This window comes from Protopterus annectens, chromosome 3.part0 (assembly GCF_019279795.1).
Source record: "Protopterus annectens isolate FY-2018-M chromosome 3.part0, PAN1.0, whole genome shotgun sequence".
NCBI lineage: Eukaryota > Metazoa > Chordata > Ceratodontiformes > Protopteridae > Protopterus > Protopterus annectens.
In genome coordinates, this window is record NC_056731.1 from 914466711 (window position 1) to 914494210 (window position 27500).

General features: G+C 36.4%; 1 protein-coding gene across 1 annotated transcript in view; it reads left to right on the top strand.

The window, feature by feature from the left end:
* The window catches only part of COLEC12 (collectin subfamily member 12), an 846619-nt gene that overhangs the window by 742407 nt on the left and 76712 nt on the right, over positions 1-27500 (top strand). Inside the window, exons 7-8 of the mRNA XM_044065237.1 lie at positions 8571-8707; positions 21998-22107. Coding sequence (XP_043921172.1) covers positions 8571-8707; positions 21998-22107 — 247 coding nt within the window. The remainder of the gene's footprint in view (positions 1-8570; positions 8708-21997; positions 22108-27500) is intronic.

The window sequence follows — 27500 nt, forward strand, 5'->3', positions numbered from 1 at the left end:
TAAGCCTCTCTTTTGCAGAACAGTACCATATGACCTCTGATTTGGAATTGGAGGTGATGGTTTCCATCCCAACCTTAGCTTTAAGAAGTCTAAACCTCTTAGCACTCTCATGCCATCTTTCATTTCTAAGTCAGGTACAAGAAATTGCAGTTACTATTACTGTGAAGAAGAAATTGGTTGAAAAACTCACAACTACAGCAAATGAAATAGGTATCTGCATACTACACCTTGTATATAATTCTGTAGTTGTTGCTTCAAGTTAATCTGTATCAACAGCTCTAATGAGAAAGCATTCCTGGCTGGAAAGTGGAAAATACTTTCATTTTAAAATCTCAGCTTTTAAATGTCCCAGTGATTAGATACTTTTTGTTCAGCCAACAAATGATACACTCACTAACCTAGAAATGAAAGGCACAACCACCTCTTCATTCTGAAAAAAAATGTACCATGCTTCTGTCTCATGTTCAAACTAACTAACCCTTTAATGAAAGACCTTTCATCAAAAGGACACACTTGTCCAGAAACCTCTTAGCAAGAAGCAAAACAAAGGGAAACAATCACCAACCACCTCAGGTACTGGAGGGAGAGGGAAATATCAGAATAATGCAGTGACAAGATTACATGCTAATTCCTTTCCCTTTTCCATGTCTTGTTATCCCTGGAAGGAAGTTATCAATACTACCTCACCTATTACCAGTAAATAACACTGGGCAAGTGGGTTTTGCAAACAACATCTCAAGGCTGTAATGGAGAGTTTCCTCGAAACCCTCAAGCCATGTCTGACCCCATGGTACAGAGGGATGAATCCATAATTATAACCCAGCTGACCTAGTTTTGATTAGTGGCCTAGATCCTGAAGGGGTCAGTGACCTAGATCCTGAAGGGGCCAGGAGATGATGTTAGCGAGTGGCTGAAGTCTGTTCACTCTTCCTTAGGAGAAGAGGGAGGGTGGTTTGGCATACTGTGGTTGCAACCCATTCTGGAAGGATGTGTTCTTGACCAGAGAGGCATGTATGACAGCATGTCTTCCTCTGAGTAGCAGGAATTGTGGAACTTTTAATCCATTCATGGGGATGGGATATAGGACACTTTTCAGTATCAGAACAGTAGCCTATTTTCCTACTTCTGGGGGAAGAAATGAGATAGTAATGGTCGCCAAAACAGAAACATATAGGCTATATTACTCTCACCCCCATCAGGGATTGCCTGACTCTTGCTGTACAGGAAAAATAAATGAGCCAATGACATGTAGATAGATGAGACATTGAGCAAGTTATGTGAACTAGTCCAATGAACAAGCAAAAAAATAAATAAATCACACTTTTTATACTCCATCACATCAGGTGATGCAGATATAGCTGCTTTTTGGATCAGTTCTCACAGGAAAAAGACAGTAATATACTTTGTTCAAGCAAAGAAATTCAGAATGGATGATGCAGCAGATATTTCTTAGGATCATAGGATCACAGGAGGTTACTAGGTTATCGACCCAGAGGTCATTTTAAGCCGAACTATTTCATTCCAGCGTGATACAACAGATACTCTAGTCAATACCCAGGACTGTATTTAGTAATGACTGCCCATGTCCAGGATGGTTGCGGGCACTATCCCTGGTATGAATTTATGGTGCCCCATCCATTCATCCAGTTTACTTTTGAAAGTGTCATAGAGGTGCTCTGCTTCACATGAATTGGCAGCCTTTTCCAAAGATGTGGCAGTTGCTGGGAGACAAATCTGTCCCTCCAGCACATCCTATTTAAGTCACAGGCCATATTTAAGTCCCTGGAATGCTTAGCTGTAGTCCCGTTTGATTTACAGATGTGCAGCAAATTCATTAGATTTGGGTTGGAGATTGCTCTGTAAGCCAGGCATAAGTCTCCCCTAAGACGTCTATATGATACAGAGTATAGTGACAGGGACTTTAGTCGGTCTGTGTAAGGCACGTGCTGGAGTCCTTTGATTTTCTTTGTTAGAAACCTCTGAGGTCTCTCCAGTTGCTGCAGGTGCTTTGTGCAGCACATGCCCAAAGGGGTGTTATACTCAACCATGGGTCTGATTAGTGACAAGTATAGATGGGTTATTACCTCTTTTGCTGTAGAGGTGATGGCTTTGCTAATCAAGTGTGCTACCTAGAAGGCCTTCCTTACTACAGTAGACACATAGTGGTTAAAGTTAAGGTTGCAGTCTACTTGTGATCTCAGATCCCTTACTACTTTGTAGGTACATAGATTATTGTTGTTAATTTAATAGTATGAAGGGACATTGTTTTTACCAAAGGGAACAATGATGCATTTCTTTGCATTTATTTTGAGACCATGACTAACACACCTGTCATTGGTCTGTGTAAGACCCTCCTGAAATATACTGACATCATTTGGGGATTTGATAATTGCACCCAGTTGGCAATCATCCGCAAACTAGGTCAGCCACAGCCCCTTAGTTTTGGCTTGAACTTCTGAGAGGTATATACCAAACAGTAGGGGACCCAGTACTGACCCTTTTGACACCTCATTGGTGACAGGTCTACTGGCTGATGTGGAGTCACCCACATTGATAGTGTGTGACCGGTTTGTGAGCCAGTTGGCAACCCATCTTACAACAAAGGGGTTTACATTCAGTTTATGGGTAATTTGCCTGTGTGTGGGATTGTGTCAAAGGCCTTGGCTAAGTCGAGGTATGCTGTGTGCACAGATTTGCCCTCGTCAGTGGTCCTGGTTGCATTCTCAAAGAAATCCATCAAGTTTAACAGGCAGGATCTGTACTTGATGAAGCTGAATTGGATCAGATTCAGGGTTTGGAGGTCACCTATATCTTTATTTATGAGGTCCATGAAGATACGTTCCATGGCCTTACAGATGAGGCTGGTCAGACTTATGGGTCTATAATTCCCCGGGTCTGTAGATAAGTGACTTTTGCGGATGGGAATAACTGTTGCTGTTCATTCCACAGGAACATAGCCTGTGGTTAGGCTGTGACTGAATAAGGTACTTAATGGTGATGCTAGTCCATGCTTTAGTTTGTATAGAAGCCAGCCTGGAATGCCTTCTGGTCCCATAGAGGCTGTATTTTTTGTCTTAGACAAGGCTGTAATGATCTGCTCTTCAGATATGTGTGTGTGGGGGGGGGGGATTTGGAGGCAAGGTTTGTGATAAGTTTGGAGGGATAAGGGAGTGAAATTTTCACCAAATCTGTCTGCCAGCAGGTTTGCTATCTCTGCGGGATCAGTGTGTGTGATATTGTTAGTCACTACTTCGGCACATGCTTGGGTCCTACCTTTTAGGCTCAGTAAGTAGTTTTAAAAGGCCTTTTGGTTATCCTTGGCAGGGATTTTTAAGTTTTTCTCAAAGTTACCCGTAAAAGATTTTGATATGTTGTCTTATTTGCTTGTTGAGTCTGAGGAGGATATTTTTCCATTGTTGGGGCCTCACCTTAGTTTTCCTAAACAGCAACTTTCTGCATTTGTTGTAAAGCTTGTTGATTCTGGATGTCTACCAGGGCAGCTTGTTTTTACTCGGGGCTCTGGCTTTGATTCTCTCTGGAACAGCCAAGTCTATACATGTACACAAGTGATTGTACATTGCTTTAGTGTAAGCTCTGGTGTAGTTACCACTTACATCTGGGGTGGGGTCTGGAATCCATTTATATCTTCCCCTAGGAGGGTATGGTTTGCCTTGGTGAAGTTTTTTAGTCTGACTTCACCCTTTGTGAGTTCTGGTGTTAATGCCAGTTTGAAGGCGACTGATTTTTGGTCCGATGTAACTAACAAGGGTCCAACAGTTGCAGTAGTACATCTGTTTGTCATGTTAGTGAGGACCAAATCTAGTATATTTGTTCCTCTTGTTGGGGCTTGAACAATTTGACTAGGGCATTTGAGTTAACAAAGTCAAGGAACTTTTGCACTAGTGAGGGGTCCTGTTTGGCAACACTAGACAAGAATAATGCTTTATGTTCCTACTGTAGTAAAGCCATACCACAGGAATTTCCTCAGGTTTCAAATAGCTCATCAGCATGTTCAGTTTTTTGTTTTGTTTTTTAACTTTGCCATTTCAGCATTGACTACATAGATTTTGCCACATTTTAGCTACAATGTTTCCACATTTCAGGAATTACAATACACAACCCCCCCCCAAGAATAAAAAGAGTCAAAGCCAACCCTGTCCCATGAGTATCCTTAGCAACTAAACAATTCATGAAACAACAATACAAAGCATGGAAGGTTTGTACAAAAGTAAATAAATAAAGCAGCTCCTACTTTACTAAAACATTGACAACTAGGAAACATAATAGCTTATCACCAAAGATTAGAAAACCTGCTACTTAATCAAAACATACATACTAATAATCCAAAACTGTTCTAGGCTGCAATCAATAAACTATTAAGTACAGGACACACTACACAGCCAACACCAAACACACATAAACAAAATGGTATCAATTCCCCTCAAATTCAACCTACCTTTAAGAATTAGAAAAGTGATAAATACTGTGCACTTATATGGGAGGATTGCACTATCCATATCAGTACTTTTAAAGGTGCAGGACCTGTGCTGGAGGTTACAAAGACAGAGCCACTAAAAATTCTAACTGGATCAGATAAACACAAAGCATGGATAAACTTAAATGTTATAATCTATTGTTACAGCAACCTTTCATGAAAGATCTACAGTCATGCCTACTACACCTGGTGAACTTCTTCAAGAAAGTCACCAAAGCAATGGACAAAGGCAAAATGGTGCATACTGCCTACTTTGACCTGGCCAAATTTAACCCAATACCCCACTTGGGCATTGTTGGAAACTCACAGAAATAGGTATAAACCCCTATATCACTCACTAGATAGCCAGCTGGTCACAAATAGGATGAAAGAAGTTACTATACGGGACTCTAAATCCTCAAAGTGGCCTGTCACTTGCACAGTCCCTCAAAGCTCAGTATAGGGCAGCCCCTTTTTAGCATATACTTCTTAGAAGTCAAGGTCAATGACAGGGGCCTCCTGCTGAAAAAGTCTGCAGATGATTCAAACTAGGCACAGTCATAGAATCCCTCAGAGATACAATTACCCTCCAAGAAGGCCTGGCACAGGCTAATAACTGGTGCCAGAGTCATGATCTAAAACCCAGTGCTAAGAAATGCATAATAGTATCCTTTGGGAAGATAACTATCCCTGGAAACTACCACATTGATAATACACTCCTAAGAGTAGACCCAGTGGTTCGGGATTTGGGAAGCTATGGAGACGGTATTATTCTATCCACTGCCATGGCAAATGAGGGTGAAACTTTTGTGAGTTGCCCACCGTCATTGCCACCAATAAATAATGTCTTACTGTTCTTACCCTCCTTAACGTAAGGTAACTTAAGTAATTTCTGGGAAGACATCACTGATAGCATCGAATTGCATACCCCCTTCAAACAGATTGCAGTTAATACTCTGTATGGCTTCTTTGTTGCTTTGGAACAGATCATCATATTGTATGAGAGGAGCTGGTGTGTCCTTAGTGTCTTTCATCCCCTTAAAAACTGAACAGGAATAGAGCATATTGGGGGTAACATTTATCTAAGTTCAGTGCAACTGCAATTTTCAGAACCAAAATATGAGGGGGTAGACATAGTAAAACATGCCCTGCCATCCCCACAGCATATAATATCTGTAACAGAAGCAGATTATTTACATATACTTTCCATATATATCTTATTTTGTTACTCTTACCTGTAATGGTTCATCTGAACTCCTTCCAGCTCCTACTCTGAAAATACTTTGTGCATAATATTATTATGTATTTAACCTGCTAGTGAGACATCTTTGATTTTCAGGATTTGCCGATTGGTTCCCTTGTGCAGTGAAGGATCAGATAGTGCTGTGGTTCATAAGAGCAGTAGCAGCATTCTATGTTATGAATCCCATTACTCTCCAGACTACATACAGCTCTAGGGGAGCACAGGTCCTGTACACTGGTGTATATATATTTTTATGAATACAGTGGCTCTTTGGACATCGTGTTAAGTTCAACTCAAGTTCAAGTTTATTATGTTTCTTATTTCTTAAGTGTGTTACAATAAAACAGTCACTCATACAATGTAAAACTACATCATAATAAAAAATAATTATAATACAGCCAATGATTTGCTAAGAATAAATCTCAATGTGCAAGTCAACTAAAAGTGTGGCTAAAAGAGAATGATACTGCAGTAGACAGAGCAACAATTTTACACTATGATAAATAACACTACTGAAATAGTTGTAATGCTATTGCACTAGCAACAATTTTACACTATGATAAATAACACTACTGAAATAGTTGTAACACTATTGCACTAGCAACAATTTTACACTATGATAAATAACACTACTGAAATAGTTGTGACGCTATTGCACTAGCAACAATTTTACACTATGATAAATAACACTACTAAAATAGTTGTAACTCTATCGCACTAGCAACCATCAGTAAAAAAGATTCATACCAGTCTAAGATCTTACAAACAAAACATTTAAATTGAACAGAGTCCAAAACAAAGCAGTTTCATGTCGCAACATCTTCCTGCAATGCTGATAAATTTTGCACTGGAGCAAATCAACAAGCAAATTTTACTGTACAAACTTTAAAAAATCTAACAGCAGAAAAGACCATATGAGTATTAAAGATAGAAATAGCTGTGACAAATAATGTTCAACAAATAACAAATAAACATTAATCAGGTCTGCAATCTAGCAGGCAGCATGACAAGAGCAAATTGGGCAGACAGACGTGTTCCTGTCCTGTCCTCATTACCAAATGGTCCTTCATTCCAACCCAGCTGTCTATTTCTAAAACTGCTTCTGCTAATTCCACTGCATTCATAGCTGGAACACCAACCATCACTTTCATCACAGATCTCCCTTCTCTCTGCAAACATGGTCTCACTGGACCATCTACAGCTAGTCACAGTCAAAGTGGAATAATCCACAACAACACAAAGGGAAAAACAAAGTGAGTCCCTCAGGTACACCAAACTTGGTCTGGCAGGCACCTGCCACCATTGTTGAGAGCATCACAACATCACAGTAAGTGTAAGAATTAATATAGCAATAACACACACCTGGGTGTGGGTAATGCTGGATTTACCCATGGTTGGCATGGTTTGGTCCCGAGGCCGAAGCCCGAGGGACCAAACAAAGCCAACTGTGGGTAAATCCAGCATTACCCACACCCAGAAGTGGGTTATTGCTATTATACAATGACATTATTTAAAAAAAAATAATTACTTTTCTTAAATAATGGCATTGTATAATGCCTCCTTGCTGCCCTTCCACAGCTGTCTGGTATTCCGCGGCAGTTCTGATGTACTGCGCATGCGTATGCCTATGCAGTACATCAGAGCTGTGGGCAAAAGCAACGGAGAAGGCAAGATCTCCGTTGCTTTATACTGTTTTGCTATTTTAAATGGGTTTAACATAGTGAGACAGCTTTAAAAAAAGCAACGGAGAATCTCCATTGCTTATTTTAAAGGTGTCTCGCTATGTTAAACCCATTTAACATAGCGAGACAGTTTTGAAAAAAGCAATGGAGAAAGCAAGATCTCCGTTGTTTTTTACAAACTGTTTTGCTATGTCAAATGGGTTTAACATAGCAAAACAGCTTTAAAATAAGAAACGGAGATCTCCGTTGCTTATTTTAAAGCTGTCTCACTATGTTAAACCCATTTAACATAGCGAGACAGGTTTAAAAAAAAAAAGCAACGGAGAAAGCAAGATCTCCATTACTTTTTACACACTGTGTCGCTATGTTAAAGGAGTTTAACATAGCGAGACAGCTTTAAAAAAAGCAACGGAGATCTCCATTGCTTTTTTAAACCTGTGTCGCTATGTTAAACTCCTTTAACATAGCGAGACAGTGTTTTAAAAAAGACTTATACTAATGGAAAAAGTCTGGGTGACCGGACCTTTTTCCATTAGTATAAGTCGATTTACAACGTGCACGCTGGCCAATCAGTGTGCACATTTTGGAATATTAATGGGGGGGGTCATGGTATAATTGTGTTTTGACACTGGAGCCCACATTTCTGTTTAGCTCTTATTTGTTTGGATTTGCTGCATCTTCATGTCATAGATTGCTTTCTATTTGAGTCTTCTACTGGTCACATCATTAGAAAGCAAAGCTTGTTGTAGGTTTACACTTTTTTAATTCTTTTACTTGAAATGTTAACATTTACTTCATAAAAGCAGTATTCACTTGTTTGCAGTATTTCTTATATATGTAATTTCCAAAAAGTATCTATGGCATCAATAAACATAGCCATACAAGTCTGAAGAACAAAAAACACACTGTGTCCTCAATTTGTTGAGACATTGTTTGAGCACTTTCCTCTTAAAAACCAAGACTTCTTCAGAAGTACTGGTAAAATGAAAGCACAAGAACAAAGCCTCAGTAAAGTGCATGGTAAGCACACAGCATGGTTTTTGTCCTTCGGATTTTTATTATCTTTCTGTTTTGCTGCAGAGCTTCTTCTCATTTTTCTTAATATCCATATTAAAAAGTATGTATTAATGCACAACGGCAAAGGTAGAACTGACCATTTTCTGTCTTTTAGGTTGCCCTGCTCTTTGGAAAAACTTTAAAGAGAAGTGCTATTATTTTTCAACTGATGTTGATATTTTTGAGGAAGCCCAAAAGATCTGTGAAGAGAAATCATCATCCTTGGTCATTATAAATGACAAAGAGGAGCAGGTAAATATACATTTGTTTGCATCTTTTTGATTGCTCGTTGTCTTTTGCTAATGAACAGTTCATCCTGTAGCAGAAGATTCCACTTATATCTTACCAATTATGTTTACCAAAATTCCCTTTAAAAGTAAATTCCTGAACATTACAGTACTGCAAATCTGAAGCCATCAGTTTTAATTCAAGTCTGAGAGTTATGGAAGCTGGAGAGTAAGAGTTGGAATAGCATCCCTGGGAAATGGTTTGTCTAAAAATACATTTTAGTAAAGTTTACAAAAAAATGTGATTAAAATTAAAAAATAGATATTTATGCAAGGTACTAGGCTGAAACAAACAAGAAATAAAATGAAGTCTGCAATATGTGAAAAGAGAGAGGAGCACAAGGCCCAAGACAGAAGCATTTACTCCACTGGAAGTCAAAACACTGAGCTTTTCTGTTACATGTTCTCTGTCTCATTTTCTACATTAAAACAGAAAATTATATACTGTAATGGTGTAACTAATACAATAAAATCACCATCATTAATTAGTGATCTAGAGGAACACATCCTATTCCATCCAATTTAGCATTTGTATTCAACTGCCTGTACTTTTGGCATATTTTTGCAACATTCAAATGTATTCCTTTGTTTTCCAGCACCAATACCTTTCTGTGACTTAATGACCCCCACACAACTATACTTGTACATTGTCATATGTTATTTATTATATACATCTAGTGAAACAATAACTTATTCAGACTGCTCTTTGCCAGAGTTTTTCCTATTCAGTCTGCTTTGCACTGGGGATTGCCACCATATCCTCACTACTTTGTCAATAGATGATATTTAATTTTAAAAATATATTTCTTACCTACGAGAGTTCTATAGGCTGTCTAGGTCAATGAATGCTAACTTAATCAGTGCAGCTTTAAGCAGTTTGGAAAGTTTTTCCAGAGAATTAAGTCTGAAGCATTGTGATATATTTAAAGGGGTCTACTACTTTTCATCGAATACCATGTATTCAAAAAAGAGCAGTAGACCGCTCAGTTATGTGAAAGTGCACTTTCGCGAACTCAGCTTCTATGAACAGATCGCAACACAGTGGAGGACAGCAGGAAAACATGCTATGTCCTCCACTGTGGTGCGGTAGTTACAGACCTTAGGTTAGGGCATGGGTCATGGTAAGGGGATAGTCCTACTAGCTATCACCTTACCATGACCTGCGCCCTAACCCTAAGGTCCATAACTACTGCACCACAGTGGAGGACAAGCTATCCTCCACTGTGGTGCAGTAGTCATGGACCTTAGGGTTAGGGCGTGGGTCATGGTAAGGGGATAGCCCTACTAGCTATCCCCTTACCATGACCTGCACCCTAACCCTAAGGTCCATAACTATTGCACTAAAATCAGTAGTAGCCCGTTCGCTGAACCCAGGGTGTACTGTGTGAGTTCGAAGAAGTGTATTTTCGAACTTATACAGTAGACCCATTTAAAGATATGTACAGTGAAAATGTGATGGTTGGCATAATGGTTTAGGTGTTTACCTCACAGACCAAGATACAGGGTTTTAGTTCTCGCTTCTGAAGTGCTGTTTATTAGGAGGGATAGCTGTCTTGCTATCTGGGGCTGTGCTGAATTATAGCTGTTCTGTTCTTGAGCATATAATATTTTCCTTTTTGGTATGCATGGTGTGCTGGGAGCTCTTCCCTGGCTGTCCTTTTAAGGACACTGGTAAAGAAACATCAATTGTTGTTATTTTATTTAGTTTTACAACACTGAAAGTATGTGCTGCTTAATGGGGGTGTCTTCCTACCTGGGCTTATGTGTGTGTTGAACTATAATTGTTCTGCGCTTGAGCAGATGCTATATTCTGTTGTTTGGTGGTGCTTGGACTGCTGTGGACTCTTATTTGCCTGTCCTTTTAAGGACAGAGGTGAAGAAACTTTGATTGTTGTTATTTTATTTTATTTAATTCCACAGCACTGAAAGTAAGTGCTGTTTAATGGGGGTGGGGGTGCATGTCTTCCTATCTGGGGCTGTGCTGAACTATAAATGTTGAGTTCTTGAGCTGATGCAATATGTTGCTGTTGACTGGTGTACTGTGAACTATTCTTTGGCTGTCCTTTTAAAGACACGGGTAAAGAAACTTTGGTTTTGCCTTTAATTTAGTTTTACAGGCATGTGCTGTTTAATGGGGTGGGGGATGTGTTTTTTTATTTTTAGGATTATTTACTGAAATATAGCTGTTCTGCTCCTGAGAAGACACTATATTCTGCTGTTTGGGGGTGATTGGTGTGCTGTGAACTCTTCTTTAGCTGTCCTTTTAAGGATAGAGGTGAAGAAACTTTGATTTTTGTTATTTTATTTAGTTCAACAGCACTGAAAGCACATACTGTTTAATGGGGGGTCTTACTATTTGGATATGTGTGTTGAACTAAAAATGTTCTGCTGCTGAGAAGATGTTATATTCTGCTATTTGGTGTTGCTTGAGTATTGTGGCATTTAAGTAGTTATAGGTTTATAGCAACTTAGTTTTGTTACTTCGACTAAAGTATAATAGTTTGAAACTGATCATTATGGTTCCTTAAATTCATATATTTTTGAAGATTTCATTAGTCAGAAATTTTGCGGTAAATATATAACTTGTCGGATATTGCTGGTAAATTCTGATTTAGAACAAAAGTGTACTAACTGTAAATGTTTGGAAGATGTGAATTTAATTATAAATAGTAAATACTTGATTTTCAGACTGGGTGTACATGCAACAGTAGAGTAGGGTTAAAGTCTGTTTCTGAATTTGTTAAAAATTGGCAGCCGGAGCATTTAGATATAGAAAGTAATAATAATGAGAAAGTAAGGATGAAGATATGGGAGATAAAGTTTATCAGTCAGAGGTTGAATGAAGATCAACATCAAAAGCAAGCAGGGAAAAGTTTACTTTTTAAGTCATTTAAAACTCCAGTTAAGAGGGAAAAGAAAGCCTGTAAAGCTAATAGAAGAGTGATTAAAAGGAAGAATGTTAGTAAATCTTCCATATTGACAAATTTAGTAGACAAGATTTAATTCAGTTCACCAAGTATTATTTCAAATGAGGCAGGTTTATCTGTTAATAGGGAACAATGTGAACAATCTAGGAAAGAAGATTTGGACGATTTTAAAGTTTTGGTAGATAACTCATTGGTTATGCTGTCTCTTTCAGGGATGTGTGTGGGTGATTTAGAACATGCTGTAATAAAGGGAGAAAGAGTTCTTGTAATCTTATTGTTCTAATATTTCATCATATAAATATAACTGTGTGGCTGAAAATTGTGTTAGTACAATTTCACTTATTGAGGAAAATGTTTTTGAGTCTTTTATTACAAAATATGATATTGGTGTTAACTGGTATTATGTATAAGAAAAGAAACATAGATCATAGGAAAGATTTGAGTGATGATTTGTTGATTAAAATGTATAGCTGAAAGTGTAAGAGGCCTATACAATTAGAAAGTTTTCTATCTCCTAATATCAAGAGGGTATTATGTCTAAAAATGAACATAATTCAGCTAAAGTAAGCAAACATCAATGTCTGGTTCATTCAAATAAAGAGGATGTTGTTTTCAACATAGTAAATTTGGATGAAAATCTTTCTTCTTCTTCTTCTTTAACTGGTAGTATTTCATATAATCCTTGCTCTGATGATGGCAAGATATCTCAGTGATAAGAACATGTAAAAGAAGAGCTTTAGGTAGGTTAATTAGTGAGTAAAGATATTAATAAACATAGTGAAAAGTCTGGTTTTATTTTCTGCAACTAAATGATGCTATTCTGCATTACTAGCAATTTGGGACTTATGTAAAATGCATTGCTAGTCAAATAACATAATTGAATAAAGAGTATGTTATATTTTCCTCTTTGCCAGAGTTGCAGTTAATTGATTATGTTGGCTTGTTACTAAGGTTAACTGAGGTTAAACCAACCTGTAAGAAATTTATTTTGCAAGGAGGTACCAATAATTGAAGAAATGCACCATTAAATAAAGTGAAAATGCATTTTGATACAACTGAGTATTTCAAAAGTTTAAATCTAGCGTTTTCATTAATTGAAATCCTTTCTAGAAAGCATTGGTTGAATTACTAGTGCTTGAAGACAAAATTATTTAATAATTGGCTAAGGCAATTGAGTGTTGTCTACAATATTAAATTAATAAAATTTGGGAAAACTACTCCTAGGATTTAAAAATGTTTTCAATGGATGGAGTTCATCTTAATTACTATGGATCTAAGGTTCTGTCAGGCTTGTTTAGGAATTGTGTTGAATTTTTTTAAGGCTTCAGATAAATGGATCCATTTGGGCAATATAAACAGGAAATTTAATAGATCTTTAGAATGTTTCTGTTGTAATGGTCAAAGCTTGGGGAGTACAAGAAGTGAGTTAAAATTTATTGCACTTTCTGAGGTATATAAATGTATTGCTGTTACTGAGACATGGAATTCATCTGACTTACAAATACCAGGATATAACAAATTTGAATGCTTACAAACAAGAGAGGTAGAAGCATAACATTATGGGTTAGAAATTCAATTTTTTGTAAACTTGTAAAGACCGTTGCTGAGTTGGAGTCTGTAACATTCCAAGTTTATGAAATATTGTTGTATGATCCTATAATACCGATACTTTATCATATACCTACACTGGCATTAGCTACTATGATTATCTGTTTACATTAAATATGAATTTAAATTATAGAAACCTGTTACTGATAGGTGACATTAATTATTCTATTACTGACTAGCAAGTAAATGAATGCTGAAATAATTGTGAAAGAGAATATGAGAATTTTGAGTATCATAATATTGCATAAATGATTTTGTAACAAACATGAAGTAGTAACATCATAATATTTATTAGGTAAAGATAAACCAATAGTTTGATTTTAATTGAAAATATTCAGATTTCTCTTCCTTTAGGATTGTCTGATCATGTGTTTTTCTCATTTGAAATAGTTGCCAAGAGTAAACAGAAAGTATGGACCAATCATTATAATTATTATAGTCTAATTGATTATTATCAGTTAAAATAATTTGCTATCTTTAGATATAGACTCTCTATTGTGTAAAAAATGTAGTTGGGAGAACTTGCTGTAGAACAGTAAATTCCAAAAATAAATTCTCAGTATGATGGAAATATAATCTGAACATATTATATAATAGAAAAAAGAGGTCTACTTGTGCTTACCATAAATTTCCATAAAGGGTTAATAAAAAACTAAAACTGAGAAGTAAAGAACTAACACTAAGTATAACAAATGAAAAAGTATGCAAATTTCCTGGCAAATGATCACACAAACACCCCAAAATTTTATAAATATATTAATTCCTTCAGGAATAAAGCAGATCATATTAATTCTAATTTTTGTAGATGGGTCAATGATTACTGATCATAATTTAATAACTAATAAAGTTAATGAATATTTTAGTGGTTTTGGCACTGATACAAGTGATTATTATTCTCAATCCATGGAAGAAAAAAGAACTGATTGTATGACAAAATGTCCTAATATTACTCAAGAGATGTTATTAAGAGCCTTAAATAAAATTAAATGTGATACATTGATTGGAGCAGATTGTATTCATTGAATTTTGTTGGTTAATATAAAAATTTATTTTGTGAGTGTATTATCTTGGACATTTAATTATATGATCTATAATCAATACGTACCAAGTTTTTGGAAGGAATCACTACTAAATCCAATGTTTTAATCTGGGATAACATGGCAGTACAAAATTATCATCCAGCACATCTAACACCAATATTATGCAAATGCTTTAAGAGCTGTAGAAGTGAAATCTTCCTTAAAAAAATAATCTTTCATTGCTTGATAGTTTTCAACATTTTTGAAAGACCACTCTTTAATTTGTCAGGCTTTTATGATTACATCTCTAGGGCTATGGAGATGAGATTTAGCATAGGTGTAATCTATTTGGATTTAACCAAAGCTTTTGATTTACTATCATTTCACACTATTGACTTGGCTTTAGGACAGTATAAGACTAATTAATATTTATGTAGATGGATTAATCACTGGCTCAGAGAAAGAACCCAAAGAGTAGTGATTCAAAGAAAAAAAATCTGATCCAGCACTGGTGAAATCAGATGTTCCCCAAGGATCTGTGCTGGTCTCCATTTGATTTATTAGAAGTTAGTCAATAAAAGGTTCTTGGTATACTGACTGGTTCCTCTTTTTGCTTTTAAAATTGGTGAGAGCCATCTGTAATAAGGCCTTGAGACAGATGGATTTGATTCTCTAAAACTTTACAACTAGTTACAATCTTATCAAGTTTATTAAGGTATATATCAGATCAGGTTTGGAATACAATACAGTGTTATGTAGTTTTAATAATTGACAGTTTAACTGCATAAAATCAGTACAACATAAATTTACAAAAATAATACCTGATATTAAGCAGTTATGGTATAAGGATAAATGAGTTCCAGAGGGGCATTATACTTTCCATTATAGATATATCAGTTTCAGCTTATATTTGCCTATAAGAAGTTTAACAAGTCTTTTCTTTAGTCTTTACTGGGTTTTAAAGTATATAAAATGCTTTCTTAATTGGAAGAAAGTGTAATACTTAGATTACTGTCAACAAGAATAAGCAAGTAAATGAACATACTTGTTCTAGGATTACACCTTTTTGAATTCTTTTAATTGAACTGTTAGTATTTACTTTGTAAATTTAGCATTCACTTAGTTGCAGTATTTCTTAAATATGTCATTTTTTTATGTATGGTATCATAAATATATCCATACAAGTCCAAAGAAGAAAAACCACAATGCGCCATCAAAGTAAGAACACAAAATTTAGTAAGCCTTTGGATGATTGGACTGAGGCTGTGGTGTTTGATCCAACAATTACTGAGATAGTGTTCCTTTAAAGTTATAAGACTTGAACATTTTGCCTAACTTGTGAACTTAAAAGAGTAACTAAAGCCCTGAAGCATTTTTTCTGCTTAAACTCAATAAATATGTCTTCAAAACTATATGTAAAACTAAACCTGATTTTAGCAAAAGATATACTGCCACTGTTTATATATCATATTCCTTACAATATACCCTACTCAAACAAGCACCTTAAAATACTGATGCAAATTTAATTTTGCATGAGAGGGACCAAGTTATCACTGCATGGAAGGTTAAATGGCTAAATGATTCAAAGAAACTCTGGAGTGTTTAAACATGTATTCTATGGAAGACGAATGAGAGAATGGTAAGAGACAGAGTAAGTTTCTAAAACAAGTACAATTTTTTCATCAAGCCCAACTGTTATAATGTAATATTTTAAAATAGAGGTGAGAAATAGGTAGTAATTAACAAATTGTTGTTAAAAAGGGAGTTATTAAATCTAAAAGTAGCTGAAGAGGTTGGTTATTGAAAATGCAGAACAGCCTCAAAACCTGATGACAGAATCATAGCTAACTTATTTGGTGCCTTATGCAGTTCCTCAAACTTGTGTCCCCCTTCAAATTTAAATTGAGAACCAAAGAAAAGTGTTAAAATTGATTGAAACACCCCCCCCAAAAAAAATGTAGCAAGCACAAGTACCTTCAACCATGACCACAAATTATCCTGATAGTGTACTTATTGTTTGAGAAACAAAAAAGTTTTTTATAGAATACGAAAAAAGACTCTGAAACTGTAGCTGCTACTTGTTAAAAATGCAACAAGGGGTTGCTGTGTGCTCTTTAATGAAGGATTAATAGTAGCTCTGAGATTTCCTCTTATGAAGTTATCGCCTGATTTCTCTTTCTTCATTATTAGCTCTATGCATATAAACCATTGGTTGGTCTTTACTTAAAATAGGACCACAGCACTTAATCAGTTTATTTAGTTCACTTCCTGATGGACTTCTCATATTTTAGGCTAGCATTTGGATGTAATAGAATGTTGTCTTTTACAACTTCTCCTGCCCATATGTTTGACAGCTTTGATCTGTAGTAAGTTTATTATAGCAATAACCCACGCCTGGGTTTTGGTAATGCTGGATTTACCCATGGTTGGTGTGGTTTGGTCACGAGGGCGAAGCCCGAGTGGCCATACAATGACAACTGTGGGTAAATCCAGCATTACCCACACCCAGAAGTGGGTTATTGCTATTATGCAATGACATTATTTAAGAAAAATAATACTTACTTTTCTTAAATAATGGCATTGTATAATGCCTCCTTGCTGCCCTTCCGCAGCTGTCTGGTATTCTGCGGCAGTTCTGATGTACTGCGCATGCATATGCTTACGCAATACATCAGAGCTGTGGGTGGAAGAATGGAGAAAGTGAGATCTCCATTGCTTTTTACAAATTGTCTCTCTATGTTAAAGGAGTTCAACATAGCGAGACAGCTTTAAAAAAAGCGACGGAGAATCTCCGTTGCTTTTTTTAAAGCTGTCTCGCTATGTTAAACCCATTTAACATAGTGAGACAGTATCTAAAAAGCAACGAAGATCTTGCGTTGTCCATTGCTGAAAAAAAAGACTTATACTAATGGAAAATGTCCGGGTGACCGGACCTTTTTCCATCAGTATAAGTCTGATTTATAACGTGCACGCTGACCAATCAGTGTGCACATTTTGGAATATTAATGGGGGGGGGTCATTGTATAATAAAGTTCTTTGCTTCCTTTTGTAGCTTCTCACAACACAGTTTTCCTTGAATTACACATATACAAATTCAGAGTTTGCATTTTGTTTCTCATGTCACTGGCACAATTATATATGCCATTATTGTAATGTTTCTCCTGTATAAGTGTTTAATAACATTAGGTTGATTTAATGGCATGTCTGGAAATGTCTCAATTTTTGTTATGAATTCTACACCAAACCTAAGCTTGCAGTCTAGAAACATGATATCCTGATATCCTTATACCAAAATGAGCAAAGTTCAAAACTGATAAAATGATGTGCCATTAACTTATTTCAAGTTGTTTGTGTAACAGAGTTGGAATTTAAATGTTGGTGTTATTGTTTCTTTTAGTAAGAAGAGACATTTCTGTTAGAGGAGATGCTTAGTCAGGAAATTTGTAAGTCCATTGCAGTGCTTAAATGATGATGCCTTACACAGTATTGTTACAACATCATTATCATGGTCATTTATGGGTCCTCTCTTTTTGTCACTGCCTTCTGTCATCTGTGTAACTTATTGTCTCTTCTCATTTTGTCTGCAATATGTAAGGAATAAAATGTACAGATAATATGGACATTGTAAAAAGTTGTACACTGGTTGAAAGGATAACATTTAATATTAAGAGTTGAGAAATGCAGTGCAGTGTAGTGCATTACTGTGTATGATTTTGTAAAATGATTTTTTATATACATGTTACTTGTGAACACAGCAGGTGTACTGTGCTGGTGATTCACATTTTAACATAAATGTGCAATGACTTCATGAAATGTCAGCCATGTAGGAGTCTGTGTTTTCTAGAGTTGTATCTGGCTGTTGTTCTCTGTTGATGTAGAAGTTTAATGGAAGTGAGTGCAGAAGACCATATAAGACATTTAGTCTTGATAAAGTCTGGGTTGCTGTAGTCAAAATGAAACATGATTAGTAAGGTGTTTGTCCTAATTTGTGGTATGCTTCATAAAAGCTTCAGAAAGTGAGTAGGTTTATGGCAAATATATTTTGTTGTATTATTAAAGTACTTTCTTTGCCAGATTCTCATTCTGTAACCATTTGGTTTCCATGATATGAGTAAGTTATTGTGATTATACAATGATGGCTCATTTGTATTCAAAAACACGCACACTGATTGGAAAGCCCAACCAGTATGTCAATTGAAAATCAAGCATATATCAATAGAATAAAGTCCAGCTGTTGAAGTACCATTGAGTGGCCAGAGTTTCTTTTGGAATATGTTGAGGGACAGTGCAAAACAGAAGACATGCGTTCTCAAAAATAAAGAAAAAAATGTACCTGATTTTCCTTCCATTTCTGTGCTGTCCCTCATAAATCCTTGACAGAAAAAAAACAATGATGATTCTCATTTTTCCATTGCTTCTCCTACACTGTATTGATGTACTGTGCAAGCATGGGGACGTAAGTCCCATACGCACAAGCAGTACATCAGTAAAGAAGGAAGAAGGTAGGAGTGGAGGAACACTACAGCGTCATTATACAAAGACATTATTTAAGAAAGGTAAGCAATTTCTTTCTTAAATGTCATTGCATAATAACAATAACAAACTTGTGGGTGTGGGTATATTAGGATTTAATCAAACTGCATTAACTGTGGGTAAATGCTGATATACCCACACCCTCTCATGGATTATTGCTTAATTATAGGATAACTACACCCTAACTACAGCATTTCCCCCTAAAGAATGACCTATACACTGCTTCATATACAATGACCTTGTTGTGGTATGTCTATGTTATTCAGTTTTCCTGGTACCCAAAATGTTAGGTTTGAATGAAATCTCATGACAGTTTGTTTAGGATTTTGTCCCAGATGTATTCCCAGTGCCAGCATCATCTTTCTGTCATATTTTAAGTTTATTTTTTTTAATACCCAGCACCCAGGAGAAGTCCCATCAAGATATTTGTGGCACTTCATTTTTATATGTATTGATTTTTTTGGAATTCACATCTGTTCTGCAGGGTGCTGTTGTTTATGTCTACCTTCTCTCCCTTTCTCCCTCCCTCCCTCTGGGCCATAAACTTATTGACTTTTTAGGAATTCAGAGATCTTTTATTCTGTTTTACTGTGTAATCTTAGAATTATGAAACCAGATATCAGCAATAAAAGTAGACTAGCAATAAGTTTAATTTATGTCTATTCTTTTTTTTAAAAAATATAGTTTAAGTACTATATTTCAGCATATTTTGCAACTGAATATGAAACTGCTTAGTGCTGTATTTATAACATGACAAAGATCATTAACCAGGAGGTTTTAGTAGAGGAAAGTTTCAATCTGATTAGAGATTTTCAGTGCTGATACTAATAAAATCAAGAATGACTAGCATAATGGAGTAACACATGTAGGTCTCATCCTCTAAATATAGACAGTACATTGTGAGGAAAAAAATAAAAGATGACGAAAGCTCAGCCAATAAACAAAATAATGTCACTGTGTCCACCATTATCAGAGCATTTTGGCTTAGAACAAAATATTTTGGTGCTGCAGGGACATTAGTGCTATATAGAACATCAAAAAGATTTCAGTATCTGTTAATACTTGTCTTTTAAATGGTAAGAGAAGAAAGATAGTCTGGTGTTATAGTTTATGAGACCAAAGCTCCTGACAACACAAAGAACCTCCACTCATATTTTCTCAAATCTATCCAAGGAACTGATTGCAAGTATACAAATGCAGGTTTTTGTCTTGATGAAGACTATTCCTGTTATTTGCACTGCAAAAATAACTCAAATTACCAAAGCATTGGTAATGCAACTAATATTCAGATAGTGGTTAACATGCAAAGTTGAATGTAGCACATCTATTAATTTCCACAGTACACTATTTGTTACATATTGCTACTTTCTGTTCTGTTTTTGATATGTACAGCTTACTGCCTTTCTGGTCCACATATTCTTCTTATTTGTGAATTATCTCACCCAGGCAATACCTGCAAGTGGTCAGTCGTGATCAGTGTACTACCTCAGTAAACAAATGTTAAAAATAAGTTAATAAACAAAATAAAAGTTAATAATTTATAATCAGACTATTAAAGTAAATGGGTTTTGTACAGGTTTTTGTAAATCAGTAAGTAGATTAATATGTGCCGGAACTGAATCACCAATACTAGTTAACTTACAGCCTACTTTGGTATAATCAAGAGCAAAAGATATAGTTCCCTTATTCAGTATCATTGTTTGAGCTAGTCACTATTAAATTATAAATGCATTTAAAGCCCAGGGAGAAAATGAGCTACACACACACACACACACACACACACACACACACACACACACACATACATATATTTTTATATATATCCTTGGGGCAAACTGTATGGTACGATATGAACAACACATTGCAGCAAGTATTTAATCTTTTATGGAGTTTGGGATTCTGTCAGGATTTAATTATCAGTCTAACAACTCTGCAACCCATGAAGACTACCACCTTACTTCTCATCTACCTATTATTAACAGATAATATGATGACATGCTTTGCTCTCATCTCTTAGACTGTACCAGTAAATTAAGCCTTTTCTGCAGTAGCCTACAAGGCTTTCATATGGGCTACAGTACATCAGCTTCCCTCTGAACAATTACAACCAAATTCATGAAAATGTCCATGAAGTTGCCCTAAAAGGGGCATTTATACTTGCCAACAATCTAAACGTGCAAAAGTATTTATTTTCCTTTCTTTGTGGAATTGCAGTACTGTTTTATATGTGAAATTAGATCTCTTAGAAGAGTTTTCATTTGTTCATTTGGCAAAATTGTGGCTAATGTCTAATTTTTCTTGTGAAGGGTATCCTCACAGAATTGATGCAAATTTAGTTGCCCATTCTTTTGAACAGCGAGGACATCTGCTGTCATAATGTAATGTTGGTTGGCTCATTAAAAAAATCATCTGAACTGAGGTCTTGTATCAGACTAGCATCTGATTTGTGACTGTATACTATGAATGCAGGTAAGGGTTATTGTCACTAAAAAGGTATCATTAACCCCTCCTGGGAAGTATTGTTAGTGTGCATGTGTGTGAAAAACAGTTTGCTTAAGTTTCAATTCCTGTTCATAAGTTGGTACTGGAAGGCACTGGGCTCATACTGAGAGGGTGTATCACTGATTATAACCCTGATCTGGAGCTTACAGTAAACAGCTTATTTGGATGTGGCAGGTGTTGGTCATAACTCAAAATGTAGTGTGCATTTGTTATAAACCCTTAAGGCGAATCACTCTCTTATATACAAATTTTGGTGTCAGAGGTGTAGAGTTTGGCTGTGTATCACCTATTCCTCATTACCTTAGTGGTGGGATTCATGAGGTTCTAGAATATGACAGCAGTACATCCCTTAGATAAGGCCTACTGACAGGGATTGTCAAGATCTCATTATTGTTAAGGTACTTTGTCTAAACTGAGGTTTCACGTTCGATACAGTTTATTGACACCATATATCATGATCACAGTTAGCAGCAAGGCACAATTTATTTTGTGGCTCATTGGAACAATAGAAAAATGTTGTATGATGTAAGTTTTGGGGTTACAACTGCACATTATCAATTGAGTTTTTCAAAGCAGAAGCAACTATTCTGTTCTTTGATGACAAGAATCAGAAATGCATATTTTATATGTCTATCTAATGCTGATTATATGCTTTGTTTATTACAGCAATGGATAAAAAGGCAAACAAGTAACAAAGGAAATTTCTGGATTGGTCTGACGGACAAGGAAATAGAAAATGAGTGGAAGTGGCTGGACAGAACCTTACCAACATATACGTAAGTGAACTGTTTCATCCCATTATACCTGCAAAACAGATTTTAACTAATTACACAAGAATTCCTTGTGTGGCACATATACTATGGCTGTAAGTTCAGATCTAAGTCAAAATTTTAGAGCTTTTACACTGTGCATTGCTTGTTTCTGGTCATCAGGATTAATGCTACCTTGTAAGAGTGTATATAAATATGGCTGCAGTGATTATATCCCTAAATTTTGACATGCAGAAATATCGATGCACATTGACTTCGGCACATCAAACCTAACAAACATCAAAAATGAACATTATGAAAACTAACCTGATCAAAAAAGGAAAGCAAAGGCTTTCCTTTTGTAATTTGTAACCTTAAAAATATCTGATAGTACATAGCCTGTACTTTCAGACATACTTTGTCAAAATAGTGACACTACTTTGCTACCTGTAGCATCTTACTCATATATGCTAACCCTAACCATGCCACAAGACAGTCACACACGCAGTTTGACAAAAACACACATACAACACTACATCTACCCCCTTAGCTAGCCCTTACTCTAACCCCAATCCACAAACAGGTGCACGCACAATCCTTTAACATTCGAAAAAAAAACCCACATACTTTCATTCAAGCGCACCTTACACAGTACAAGAAAAGTTAACATTCCCAACATTGATATTTCCAGCAGTCAGACATAACTGCCCTAGATGAAGAAAAAAGATCAGTTAACTTTGTAAATAAAAACATATATGACAAAGTTAACTGCAACCGGTTGTAATTTACCTCATTGTAAAAGAACAGACTCCATCCCTTTAAAAAATTATTCTAATCCAGGAGAAGAAATAGCCTGCAGGAAGTCCTTAAGCATGGCATTACCAATTATAGTTCGGGCATGATACTGGATATGGGCTGGGATGCATTAAGTTGTTTGAGTTTGAAACACCTGTTAGACTTTGCAAAATGACTTATTAAAGCATAATCTCTGAGTCCACCAAGACTACCATGTCCCCAGTGAATTAATACAGTGGGTTTCTGAACTACTGGAGATATCAGAAGGACCCTTATCATGTGCCTTTTCGTTAGTCATGAGATTAGATATTGCTAATCTTTTCAGAACTAAATTGACCTGCAATGTTTTATTCATCTCCTTCCAATTTGCTTTATTGTCCTCTCTTGCTTGAGCTGTGACCTTGCTGCCTTGACTGAAGCAATTTGCTGGTCTATTTGCTGCATACCTTGAGGACTACTGAAGATGTGAAGCCATAGTGCTGGTCACATAGCCAGTATATATGCAGCAAAAGATAAGGTATTTTTTGGTTATACCTTTTTTTCCTCTTCTGAGTAGTTTGGAGATGTACTATATAACAGAGCTAATGAAGAAAGTTGTGATGAATGCCCAGCATAATTCCACATCCATATGTGTTGTGTGATTTCTTGTAATTCAATTACGGATGAGGCAGAACAGATGAGGGTCAAATCATCAGCATATTGCACTAGGGTGGCCAGTTTATTAGCAGGATGAAGTTTATCTATGAAGATGTTAAATAGAAGGGGGTCTAGTATTTATACTTGAGGAACCCTGACAGAGACAGTTTGAAATCAGTGAGATTCTATTGCCATTTAACTGCTTGCTGCCAGTTGGCTAGATAGCTGCATTACCAGGAGATAGGGAAGAGTGAGAGTCTTGGGTTAGCTAGTTCAAAGAGGAGCTTTGGAGAGGTCAAGGAAGGGTGAAGAAACTAGGTTGCATCATTTCTGTTCTGATAAGTGTGCTAGTGAAATTAAGGACAGCTGTTGTGGCACTGAGATTTGGCTTAAACCCATCGTGGGTTTTAGAGCGCAGATTGTATGTGGTTATGTTTTGAATGAGTTGTGCATGAATACATTTCTGTAGGATTTTTGAGAGAGGTCATAGGATAGCTATGGGTCTATAGTATCTTAACTCATTTGGTGCACCTCCTGTATGATGTGGTATTATATATGTTTTTTTTTCAAGATGCATGGGGCATTGCATTCAGTAATTGACCAGCTGATCAGAGTGGAGATGGGGAAAGCTGGTGCAACTGCAACAAATTTTAGAAATTTGGATGGAAGTCTGTCGACAGCTGTGGGTTTTGGTTTCAGTTTGGATAGAAGCTTTCTTTTGGTTATCATCAATCAGGGAAAGTTCTGTCTGGATAAAATCATTGAACTGCACAGTTATTGAATCATTTTTGTTAGTATCAAGGTGTGGTGTTTTGGCCTGGGTGTATTAATTTCTTTAGAGATGATCAGAATAATTTGGGATTATTTCAATGCTTATTTTGGAGGTTGTTCTAGTAAGATTTATTGTCTGTTTTAACATGGAGCTTGGTGAGGTTTCTAACATGCATAAGGTTATGGAAGGTTGATTGTGTTTTGTTTTTATACTGTTCTTTCCATGCTTTGTCCCTTTGCAGCATAAGATGATTTATCTCGTTTGTTAGCTATGGTGCTGTTTTAGATTGTACTCTTTTTGCTCCCTGTGGGATTAATTCATTTAGAATTTTCAGGAAAATGTAGTTGAAGTGGATGACTACTTCTTCCAGGAGCATCGTTCTTTTTATGTTCGAGTTGCAGACGATCAGGATAGGGGTAAATGTTGCTTTGTCAGATGTGGTTAGATTACATATTTGACTGAAGTAATATGCTTGGATGAGGTAAAATTCTCTTATTACATAGGTTGGAGATGACCAACCAACCAAAAACTGGAACTGGAAGTGAAGCAAAAGAACCTCTTCCAAAATTGGTTTTAAACGTTTTAATCCACAGTGAAACACAGTAAGCCACGCAAAAAAATACACAATGAACGCCTTCTCACTCAGCGTTTTCGTCACTACTGGACTTCATCAGATGCAATCACTCTTTGTCCTGATTCCAGTATTTCCTTTTGGTTCCAAAATGTTTCCTTCAGCTACATCAGAAAGGAATAAAATAATAAAGACACAGATTTCCAGCTCTAAAACAACTTGCTTAAGTTGTTTTAGAGCTGGAAATCTGTGTCTTTATTATTTTATTCCTTTCTGATGTAGCTGAAGGAAACATTTTGGAACCAAAAGGAAATACTGGAATCAGGACAAAGAGTGATTGCATCTGATGAAGTCCAGTAGTGACGAAAACGCTGAGTGAGAAGGCGTTCATTGTGTATTTTTTTGCGTGGCTTACTGTGTTTCACTGTGGATTAAAACGTTTAAAACCAATTTTGGAAGAGGTTCTTTTGCTTCACTTCCAGTTCCAGTTTTTGGTTGGTTGGTGATTTGTGGTGGTTGGCAGACACCGGTTTGGCGTATTTTTATAGGTTGGAGATGGTTACTGAATGCACCTGGTAAACATCCAGAAGATTTTACCTTGTCTGGTTTGTTTTTTAGAATCCAGTCAAGTATGGGCTCTCTGTTAGTGTTTCTGTTGTGTGTGATTCATAGATTAGAACTAAGTTAACTGCCCTTGTGAGCCATTTTAAGCGTAGCCAATTATCCCTTGTGAGACTCAAACCCTGCACTGTGTGTTTGTAAGGCAAACACCTTAACCATCAGGCCACCTTCCCAACCCTTGTGGTGAGGGAATTAATCAGATTGGTAAAGCCAAATAATTTACCGAGTCCTTGGGTTGTTGCAGTTTGGTGATTGCCAGTCTATGTTTAGGTCACATAATGTGAAAATTTCTTGGTGGATGTCATCAGGCATTCGGTGAAGAATACTTTCTTTGGTATTAATGTTATTGCCATGTAGTTTACAAACTGATGAGATACATGTGGACTCTCTTTGGTGGACTATGAGGTCAGAGAAAATTCTCACATTGTTAACTTTTAGAATTTTAGGTTGTAATTTCTAAGGTGTTTTTGCAGAAGGGGCAGATTGGGACAGCATTGTATGGGGAGTTCAGTAGAAATGAAGGACAGAGCGGGTATGAGATCAGGGCCTGGCAAGGATGGAAGAGACAGGTCACGCAGCAACAGCTCAGGATCATCCCATGGAGGTGCTCCTTATGGAAAAGTGAAACATGACTGTGGAAACGCAAGGCCTTTAAAGGTAAAACTGTTTCTTTTGTTACTGTTACATGAATTAGAATAGGTGTACTGATTATGCAGCATTTCAATAGGCAAGTTTCTTTTGGTCTGATGTTTTCCTTCTTTACTAAGCACATGGCTGTCAGGTGACAGAAATGTGACTTATAGCTGTGTAAACACACTGAATTTCTAACTTACTGTCCACATGCTTGCTGAGATGTTATTTTCTTGATTCGAGCACTTGAAATATGCGTCATTAATCCTGCATTTAGGTTTCACATTTTTAGGGTCATCTGTTTGTAAATAAACCTACATGCATGCGAGGGTGACTGAACACTGTACTGTATTGGAATCATAGTTGAAAATCGGACTTTTGATATCATTAATTTACGTAAAAATAACAACTGTATGAGAACCTGAAAACGTACATTGCTTTGTATAAATTGTCTAAATCAGCTCTTGTTCAATACGCCTTTCAGTTTTTGAAAAAAACAGTGGTACTTATTGATAGCTGTGCCACTTGCACTTCAAAAGTAGAAGTGCTTGCCTTTCAGTTATTCAGTTTATTTTTAATTGGGTAGCTTCCACTGAAAAGGACCCTTTCACAAAGGAGACTACTGAATTGTTTCCATTACACGTGTTGAATGCAACAGCAGATTATGGTATTACTGTCATTAGTATAACAAGCATGCTGTGGTTAACAGGTGATCTTGGATCGTCAAAAACAAGTGGAAACAATTAGGATGTAGTAAAATGAGGTATAAGAACAGAGAATTGAGGAATTCAAGGAGAGGCAAGCATGCTGTGACAGGGAGATGTGGAACAACAGTTCGAAGCAGAGGGCCAGAGGAAGTAAAAGGAATAGAAACAATTAAAGCATAAGGAAAAAGTACTATAGGTGTAGTAGAATGAGCTGTAAGGGGGAAAGGCTCTGATAAGGAGTGTAGTAATGAATGACTTTTGCCTTTGTAGGGGGGTTTCTTTCAGTTTTGTACGTTATTATTGTTATTATTAGTGGTATTGTTATTATTGGTTATTTGTAATAATCGTTAGTCTTTAATTATCTTTAATGAAAAAAGTCATGGGGGGGTCCTAGAAACATATGTGGTCTTGTAATGGCAACATAATATGACTGAACTGATGCCACGTGGCCAGAAACTGACTGGCTCCTATAACACTGTTAATCAGTACAACAGAGAGACTAAGGAAAAAGCTGGGGAGAAAAATGTATGAAGAGAACTGCCAGGTAGAGTGCATGTATCATGTTTGCAAAGATGCATGGTCATACACTGTGTGGCATGCTGCTATGAGATCAGCTTTGAGCCATAGTAAGGTTTTCTCCGCAAAGCCTTTGCCATTTTTGTATTGTAACTGAAAAATAAATGGATAT